Source organism: Microtus pennsylvanicus, chromosome X (assembly GCF_037038515.1).
Source record: "Microtus pennsylvanicus isolate mMicPen1 chromosome X, mMicPen1.hap1, whole genome shotgun sequence".
Classification (NCBI taxonomy): domain Eukaryota; kingdom Metazoa; phylum Chordata; class Mammalia; order Rodentia; family Cricetidae; genus Microtus; species Microtus pennsylvanicus.
In genome coordinates this window covers 130,409,060-130,418,938 of record NC_134601.1, presented here as the reverse complement: position 1 = coordinate 130,418,938, position 9,879 = coordinate 130,409,060, and the positions used below count along the sequence as shown (strand labels likewise).

At 40.9% G+C, this 9,879-nt stretch overlaps 1 protein-coding gene across 1 annotated transcript; it reads left to right on the top strand.

Annotated features, from left to right (window-relative positions):
• The first annotated feature begins 1,531 nt into the window (after positions 1 to 1,531).
• LOC142841171 (BTB/POZ domain-containing protein KCTD12-like) lies at positions 1,532 to 7,063 on the top strand. Its single transcript, XM_075957953.1, has 2 exons — positions 1,532 to 1,743; positions 5,234 to 7,063. The coding sequence occupies exon 2, from the start codon at positions 5,240 to 5,242 to the stop codon at positions 6,116 to 6,118; it is 879 nt and encodes a 292-aa protein (XP_075814068.1). The 5' UTR covers positions 1,532 to 1,743; positions 5,234 to 5,239; the 3' UTR covers positions 6,119 to 7,063.
• Positions 7,064 to 9,879: the final 2,816 nt, after the last annotated feature.

The window sequence follows — 9,879 nt, the reverse complement described above, 5'->3', positions numbered from 1 at the left end:
AAAGCCAGTGTCTTGTTTAGCTTTCAAGTGCAGTGACAAAGACCATGACTAAATGAAACCTGGGAAGAAAGTGTGTCTTTCATCTTCCACTTCCAGGTTACACTCCAACACTGAAGAAAATCAGGAATGAATCTGGAGGCGGGAACTGAGCAGGGTCCATGGAGAAATACTTCTTGACTTTCTTTCTTATATAGCCACGGACCAACCTGTGTGGGGTGGCACCACCCATAGTGGGCTGGACCCTCTCACATCAGTTATTAAACCAGAAAATGCCCTCACAGACTTGCCTACAGGGCAATCTGATGTAGACAATCCCTGTATTGAGATTCCCTCTTCCCAGATATGTCTAGGTTTGTGTCAAGTTGACAAAAAAAATCAGCAAAGCCAGTTAAACATATTAATGAGAGAAATTTTAATGAATTTCATTCAGTTGCTAGAATTCAGTGAACAAACTGACCTAAGATTTATTATACAAAAACATCCCCATACTATTCAGTCTGGGTTTTTGAGTTCTACATACAGATGATATAACCTCACTCCAAAGCAAATCATTTTTAAATCAACCTCTCAGAAATATGTTTTACTATTTGCCTGAGAAAGAAGTTTAAGATTTGAAGAAGCGTGATCCATTTTTGAATAAAAACTCCACGTTTCAATCCAATGATTTCACTAGTGTGTATAAAGAGAAACACACACACAACAAAATAACTTAGATGGAGAATGGGTTGAGTTTTCCGTTGGGTATATACCATGTCTGGGGACGTTAACTTGGATTTTAGGAATGGGACAGTCCTACTTTGTTGACTCCAGCATTTTAAAAACAAAATGGCGTGGAGCACCTAGTACCCTGTAGGTGTGCTTTTTCCACACTTCTTTGTCTTTGTTGACGCTGTCCCTTCTGCCTGCAGTACTAATCCCACCTTTCTTCTTGTGGCTCAATTCTTATTCGTCTGGTAAAACTCACTTTGGTTTATCCTCCAGGAAGCCTTCAGATTTCTCTAACTAGCCCCGGGTTGCTTGCGTTTTGTTTCCACAGCACTGTGCTTTTCTTATCCATAAGAGTTAAACACTCATAGTAAATTTATTTCTTTTTGAGAAAGAAAAATGTGTCCAGTGTGTCTTTATTTTCACCACTTAGCATACCATCTGACATACAGGATTACGCGCATTGAAGTAACTATACTTAATTTAAGTTCAGAATTTAACCAATTCTTCACTGAAAAATCCATTCAGAGTGGATGTGGTTGTCCACATCTGTGATCCCAGCACTCCAGGGGCTGACATAGAAGAATGTAAATTTCAAGGCTAGCCTGGGGTTGTTAAGAAGGGCCTGCTTCAAAAACAAACAAACAATGAGACCCTTACAAATGATTCATGTAACTGTCACTGTGAAATGTTTGCTTGCTCTGCTGGAACCAAGATGAACAGAATTTCTCTTTTTACCGCCGCCACCACCACCTTTGTTTCTCTCCCCCTCCCCCCTCTATGCCTTCCTTCTCCTTTGCTTAGCTCTGCTTCTTCCTCAGGCTGCAGAGTAGGGAGGCAGGGCTGGAGAGGAAGTCAAGGATGTCATAGCAAGGGAGGAGGGTCTACAGGACAGCTAGTTTTACAGAGGAAAACTCAAATCAAGCACCAAAGCACACAGCAAGAGGGAGGGAGAACAGGAAGGCATTCCTCCGTGGCGCTGAGCTCTCAGAACAGTGAAGCTGTGCTTGGCAGTACCTCAGAGGCTGGAGATTCCAGGTAACTATTCTATCAACCTCCTTGTCTTTCCTTTCCAGTCCATTGCTTCTGAATTCCGGAGCTTCTGCATTTGTGCTGGGGTTAGGCACGTCTGTTGTTTCTCTATTGAGAGAGGATCTACTGTTAAACCTGTGTCTGGAAAGCAGCTTAGAGCTCCCAAAGCAGCCGAAGCTCTTCCTGAGGGGAAATTCAGAAAATTCAGATTGTTTTTCAGCATCTGGTTAATTTTTAAAAGCATTTTGATTGGTTTCAATGCATCTAAATGCTAACATTTTCTTTTATGAGCGGATAAAAAGTCACGGAGACAAGCTAGTTGGAAGCAAAGGGGAATATTGCTGAGGCAAAGAACTGTTTCTTAATTCTTGAAGTTGTTTTCTCCCTTTGCTTACACTTTCAGTTTAACTGTTAACTACTTTGGTTTCTTGGATCTCTGAACTGGTGCAGCGTAAAAGGTCAGAATTGCTTTTCTAATTTAAATGTGTGGGTTTGTTCTTACAAAGGAGCAAATATTTAAAACACATTGGTATAAAGGAGGAGAGGGACAGAAGCCAATGGAGAGGGGAAAGAAAGTAAAGGACTCCAGAAGAAAATGGAAGGAGGGAGGAAATAGGAATTAGCACATAGGGATTTCAAGCTTAATGAAATTGGAAGATGGTTGTTTATAGTGTCTGGTTTTCTCAGAAACGTCTTCCTGAACATTTTCAGGCAGTCACGTATCATATTGACAAACATACAGCATGGTGTACTTTGCAGTAGCTGACTTTTGTCTTTGGAAAACATGGATCTTGGTTACAAGTAGAATTATTCAGAGTCAGAAGGGGAGAGAGACATTGGTTCGTTTCCTTGCTGGCTTTGGAGCACTAGAATACACAGCTCAGTTCTTCTGGGCTTGGAAGACAGCTGCTTTCGTCTGTCTTCTCTTCAATCTGGTTTAAGCCATTTGTGTTATGTCACCTCATTTACTTCCTCCTTCCAGGGACCCTTATTTCTTTTATTTACCGAGGGCACTACCAAAAAACCCTTATCAACGTCTGGTTTATTCATGAAAGAGAATAAATGAGGCATTTCAGGGTTTCTTAAAAGGCTGCCCTCTGCCCCCCAGACTTCCTACAAAAAGGGGAAAAAAAGCATTTCAGAAACTGACTGGTGGTTCAATTAAAAGAATTCTGTGTTTGTTGCTTGTTTATTTTCCTATGAACAGCAGCAACTCAGTGGGGACCACTAGGATGGAGGAAGGGAGAAAGAAGTTATACATTGCAAAAATATGCAAACAGATAAACATCTTCCTGTTTGCGGAGTATGTCCTTCCTGACTTCATGTTGTAATGCTCAAGGGGCTGTTTGGAGCTAGATTTGTTCATTATTAAAGAAATCACTTCCGTTTTCTTTCTAAAAGCAAAAAAAAAAATCAAACCAAACAAACAAAACAACCAAACCAAACAGACACATTGAGAATCCTAACTGTGATAAATAATGTCACTTAGAACTTTCAGAGTAAAATTTCTATTTATGTTTAAAAATATGTTTGAGAAAGGCAGCAATTGAAGTTCTACTGCAGTTCTGTCCTGATTTTGATTCTGATTTCTTCTCTCAGAATAAAGGCTCTGTCCTTTTGAAATTAGCTAACACTGCTTTGTTACGGTGAGTGGCAAACCAGACTGCCCAGCTTGATTCCCTAGCATAGCAGTTCTTGTTCGCAACTTTCCTAATGCTGCAACCCTTTAGTACAGTTCCTCATGTTGCGGTAACCCATGACCTCAAAATTATTTTCTTGCTTCTTTGTAACTGTAACTTTGTCACTGTTCTGAACAGTAATTTATCTGACATACAGAATATTTGATCTCTCTTTGAAAGGGTTATTCAAAACCCCAAAGGGGTCGCAACCCACAGGGTTGAGAACCACTGCCTTGGATTGACTCTAACTCTGGTTCATAAGGTTTTGGATCCTTGGCTAATAACTGAAGTTTTCAGGGCTGAAGTCTGGGTTCTGGCAGCCTTTGTCTCCAATATTATTGCCTTCGTTTTATTTTCCCACAGCTTTAAGATTTATTTGTTTTCTTTAATTTTATGTGCATTTTTTGCAATGGGTGTTGGATCCCCTGGAACTGGAGTTACAGACAGTTGTGAGCTGCCATGTGGGTGCTGAGAATTGAACCCAGGTCCTCAGGAAGAGCAGCCAGTGCTCTTAACCTCTGAGCCATCTCTCCAGCCCCAGATTTGTTTTTTACATGTAATTTAGTTTATATTATTAACTTGTGCTCATTGTAAAAATGTTAAATTATGTGCTGGGCATTGTTTTTAATGGATGAAGTAATTATTTTTTATTATTCACAAGCTGTTCAATAACAGATTCAAAAAGGTTGCCCAACATACAACTAAAAAGTAGTTATACTGGTATCTAAACACAAGCAGAATACCACAGAGCTTCTTATTAACTACCACACACATTCTACTGACTCCTTTTAATTATTTCTGCTAATACTTATATGTACAAAAAAACATGTGTATTTCACCGTTGGCCTGGCACATAAGTCCTATATAGTGTTCGATATTCTTGTCATCAAAGAGGAGATGAACTAGCTTATAGCTTTGAGTTTTCTAGTAAGAGGTTTGGATTTGATATATAGGTAAATTGCAATTGTTTAATAGCAGTAAGCAAAGAAGATGCCATAGCAACTGATCTGGTGGCAGAATTTAGAATATTTTGTGTTGGGCAGTAGGAAAGATGGATGTGAATGTGTAATAGCCAGAGAAAGACAAAGCAATTGGGAAGATCTTCCTTTAGTGCGCAATATAAAATAAGTGTCAGTAGTAACAATGTATGTCCAAGAGACGTCACAAAGGAATAGTTTCTAGGTTATTGATAAATATGGGTAAGAAAGGGATGAATCAATACGATGACTCGGCATTTAGAATTGCAATGTAGATGACGTAAAATTGTGGTCCTAACAGGAGGAAAAATCAAAGAATATGAGCTATTTGTGCTGAAAACACGAAGACAAATAATAATGTGTCTGTTTGGTTTGATTTTTTTTGTTTGGTTTGATTTTTTTCTCCTTTCCAATCAATTAATAAGTGTGTGTGTGTGTGTGTGTGTGTGTGTACATGTGTACCAAGGTCTACACATGGAGGTCAGAGGACAGGATTCAGGAGTCAGTTCCCTCCTTGTACATTGTTGAGATGGAATCTCTCTTGTTTCTGTGCTAAACACTACATTAGCTGCCACATGAACTTCTAGGAAGTTCTCCCTGCCTTACCTCTTATAGGCATCTGGTCTTACAGGTAGAGGGCACTGAATCCATGTTTTGACATGGGCTTGGGATCAAACAGGTCATCAGGCTTACATGGCAAGTGCTTTTACAAGTTGAGCAATCTCCCCAGCCTTGGGTTTAGTGATACACAGACTATATGTATGCAGAAAATGAATGATTATGAACGGACTCCCCGTACTATACATTTTTATTCAAAAGTAATGTTTTGTTTATTTTCAGGTCACCATGGCCATGCCAGAAAAGTCAAGCGGTGCCAACCCATCTGAGGATTGCAGCAATTTCCCTGAGATTATTGAACTCAATGTAGGCGGCCAGGTGTACATAACTCGCTACCCCACTCTCATCAGTATTCCCGGTTCCCGGCTCTGGGAAATGTTCAGTGTAAAGAACCCTTGCTCACTGATCCAGGACAACAAAGGGAGATTCTTCATAGATCGAGATGGCTTTCTCTTTCGTTATGTCCTAGACTACATGAGAGATCTGCAAGTAGTGCTTCCTGACCACTTCCCAGAGTGTGGCCGGCTCCACAGAGAAGCAGAATACTTTAAGTTGCCAGAACTTGCCAAGATGTTGGCTCTTAAAATGAACAACCTCAACTCAGTTGTCAATGACTCGTGTCAAATTGATGTAGATGAGCTTTCCCCCAGCATTGACGCCACTTTTAATTTCTCTTCAGCTAATAGCATCCATGTTAGTGGCCCTGATAATTCCGTAGTCCTCAGAGCTGCCACTGGTTCTGAGCTCAAAAAGTCTGGCTTCATCACTATTGGCTATAGAGGCTCCTATACTCTGGGCAGGGACATCCAAACAGATGCCAAATTCCGCCGTGTGGCCAGAATCATGGTGTGTGGTAAGATTTCATTAGCCAAAGAAGTATTCGGAGACACTCTGAATGAGAGCAGAGATCCAGACCGCCCTCCTGAGCGATATACTTCTCGATACTACCTTAAATTCACTTTTCTGGAACAAGCCTTCGACAAACTAGCTGATGCTGGCTTCCACATGGTAGCATGCAACTCCACCGGCACCTGCACTGCCACACACGACCAAACAGATGACAGGATCTGGACCTCTTACACTGAATATGTTTTCTATCGTGAGTGACCATCAAAATCATGCAGGAAATAAAAGCCCCCAAAGTTTCCCTCCTCTGTTCCCGTACCAACTGCATCCTTTAGAAATAGATACACTGATCCCTCTAGGCTCTTGAGTGTTGTGTATAGTCTTGGCCAATGCCACGTCTCTCATCATAACCACTTGGACCTTTTGTTCTTATGAGTCATTCCAGTCTATCTGCACACCGACTGCCTCTGGACTGTGAAGTGGATGCCATTTAGTGAAAGCTGTGCATCAATAGAGAGAGTAGAGGTATATATTTCTGGAGCGAATGCAGTTAAATATAACCACGGAATTAAAACTGCTGAGAAATATTAAGCCATGGCTTCCAAGCTGTTTCTTAGTAACGCACATTGAACTTGACTATGTACCTTGCTGTGTGTATTCACTTAGATGAAACTCTGCATCGCTGAGCAACAGATTACAGTAGGAAGCGTGTACGTGCTTTGCAGACATCTTACCCTGCTGAGGAGAAGAACTTGACAGCAGTCCTCCAGGAGGTTCACAGAAAGGCCGAGCAATTCCAGAATGACTGAGGACTTCTAATAGATGCTAGACAAACAATTGTATGACTATTATTTCTAAGAATAAAAGGCTTAGCACTTAATTTGATTTCACAAGAAGAAGATAGTAAGGAGGTGTATCATAGCTATTACCTTTGTCATAAGCAGCAGTGCCATTAAAAAAAGCTGTCTTAAAATATCTTTCATTAGAATTAAATGCAAGCAAGGAAGAGAATGATGGGCAAAAGGTTGCTTTGTGTAAGTATATGCATGCATTCATTAGTTGACTTTCACTAGTCCAATAATTGGCTGTGCCTGTCAATTGTTAGCTTGTTTACGTTTTTTCACAGGGTGTGGGTGTGTGTTTTGTTTTCCTGGAGGTGGGGATGGGAGAAGGGAAGAACAAAGGGAAAACAAGAAAAGAACTTTTTTAAAAAAAGCACAAAAACAAAACCCTGAAATTCATCTTCTGCACCCTTGGTGATGACTTTTTAAGCAAACAGGTTGAAAGCAGGTGTTCCTTCTCATATGAAAACATCCGGGATCTCAGATAAGTGACTGAATGAAAGGATTATGAACCAAGTTAAGAAAGAGTTTTCTTGGGTTCATTTCAGAGGATCTCCATCACCTTTTGAAAAGTTTTCCAGCAACTGCAGTCTGCTGGCCTTGTGTGTCCACTACTCCGCACACGCTACTCCGCACATGCTACTCCGCACACGCTACTCCACGCACGCTACTCCGCACACGCTACTCCACGCACGCTACTCCGCACACGCTACTCCACGCACGCTACTCCGCACACACGCAGTTTCCTCCACAAACATTTATTGTTGTCAAGGTCTTTTAACTCATTTTCTAGTCAGGCCTTTTTGAGTTGCAAAGAGCTAAAAACCACATAAAATGGCTTGAAGAAGATTTAAAAGGAGGCTGGAGAGATGACTCAGCTGTTAAGAGCACTGGCTGCTCTTTCACAGGACCCAGGTTCTATTCCCAGCACCCACATGGCAACTCACAATTGTATATAAGTCCAGTCCAGGGATCTGACATCCACACACAGACATACATGCAGACAAAACACCAATGCACATAAAATACAAATAAATAAATCTTTTAAAAGATTTTCAAATGTGCATATATCAGTGATGTGGCCAGATGAGCATTTTAAGCTCACATTTATTTTTTTCTGTTGAGTCTAAAGGAAGGAGATGTAGTCAAATAAGGTCTCGGAGGGTCTGGAGAGCTGTCAATAACAGATATTCTCTCTTGTCTCTCAAGTGCCACACGATTTCCTCTGATCATCTCCGGGGTATATCAATTTCACATTTCTCCATGCGGTTCGCTTTCTTTTCCAACAATTTAGAGCTGGCCTAAACAGCACGTCACTGAACATGAATGCACAGGATCTTCTCCATTTTTCTGTAGTTTATTCTTTTTTGTTGTGGTTTTCTGTTTGAGTTTTTGAAACAGGGTTTCTCTGTAGCTTTGGCGCCTGTCTTGGAACTAGCTCTTGTAGACCAGGGTAGCCTTGAACTCACAGAGATCCGCCTGTCTCTGCCTCCCGAGTGTTGGGATTAAAGGGATGCACCACCACCCATCTGTATTTCTTTATGCACATATGCATGTAAATAAATACATATGTAACAATCATAATTAAAAGATGAAATCATTATGAATTTGGGAGGGTGCTGGGAGGACGCAGGAAGAGTTGGGGGGAGGGAGGGGTAGAAACGATATAAATACAGTACTCATGTATGAAATCTCAAAACAGATTTTAAAAATCTGAATAATAAAAATTATATAACCACAGTCTATTTCGAAGTCATTACTGAGCCTAATGTAATAGTAAGGGTGGGGGGAGGGGGCGAGTAGTGTACAGTAAGAAACCTGCCAGAGCAATCTAAAAGCACATAGAGAATAGCTTGGTTTTAAAGCAAGAGAAAGGGTAAGGCATATTTGTATACAGATTGTAACTCTGTCATTTCCAGTGCTGCATGTGTGGAGTTTCTAGCTCCCCCAATTGCAGATCTTACCTATGAACTGAATCACAAGCCTGGCCTTAGCACCAAGTCATTGTTTTGCCAAGTCATTGTGGAAGTGCTCCCCCTCCCTTCCCAAGTAAAGAGGAACATGGTAATACAGAGTTTATCAAGCTTTATTTTGCCCAGAACGGAGTGTTCTAAAGCCAATGCAAGTTGCCTAGAAAACGTTTTGACTAGCACAGGACGTCTGCATTAGGAATGTGGATTTGAGCATCAGCTGAGGTTGCATACAGCTGTAGCACAGTTTCCTCAGAGTGTTCTGGTTCCTATGAGGACAGTTCTGCCTATTCCCAAAAGACTGACTGCCCTACTGTTAGCTTCCCCACCAATAGGCAACTAGAGACAATGGAAGGGTCTGACTGCTGTCAATCGGAAGACCAAACCCCACCCACCAGTTTATTGAAAGAAATTCAACCATTAAAAGATACAAGAGCTGGGCATGGTGTCATGCCTTTAATCCCCACACTCAGAAGACAGAGGCAAGTGCATCTCTGTGAGCTAGCTGGGTCTGTACAGTGAGTTCCAGAACACCCAGTGTTACATAGTGAGATGCTCTCTCTAACAAACAAAAAACCAGACCAAGATGCTTACAATAATGACCCAATACAAAATTAAATTCTTCACAGTACCTGACAGTGTTTATCTAGCTACCAATCAAGTGTCTTTATAGAGGTTTTTGATTCCTCTGATATGTCTCATTTTCATTTTTAACATATTTTTCTTTCTCTTTCCTTCTTTCTTCCTTCCTTTCTTCTTTTAACAGGACCTCCCTATGTAATCCTGGCTGGCCAGGAACTTACTACTTACAGCAGGCAGGCCTCAAACTCACACAGATCTGCTTGCCTCTGCTTCAGAAATTCTGGTATTAAAGGTGTGCACCACCATGTCTGCCTAGATTAATATTTTTAATTGGTATACAAAGAATAAGGTTCACTATAGCATTTTTAAACATAATTTGTTTTTATTGATTCTCCTCCCCTTTCCCCATTCTTCCTTGTACCCTTTTTGCTTTCAGTAACTTCTTTTTTACTTCCATGTCGTATGTGTTCTATTGTTCCACCCATTTCCTCCTAAAATATGAACATCTGCAAAAGAAGAAAGAGTGTTCAAAGGCTAAATAGCCCTTAAAGTGACAAATGTCTTAGCTTTAAAGCTAAGAGAAAGTGAACTGAAGTGGGAAAGGCTGAAACTTTTCCACGTGCTTGCC

Bases quoted from the DNA above. Each gene is read 5' to 3' on its own strand.
- LOC142841171 (XM_075957953.1), top strand. From the start codon at position 5,240: ATGGCCATGCCAGAAAAGTCAAGCGGTGCCAACCCATCTGAGGATTGC.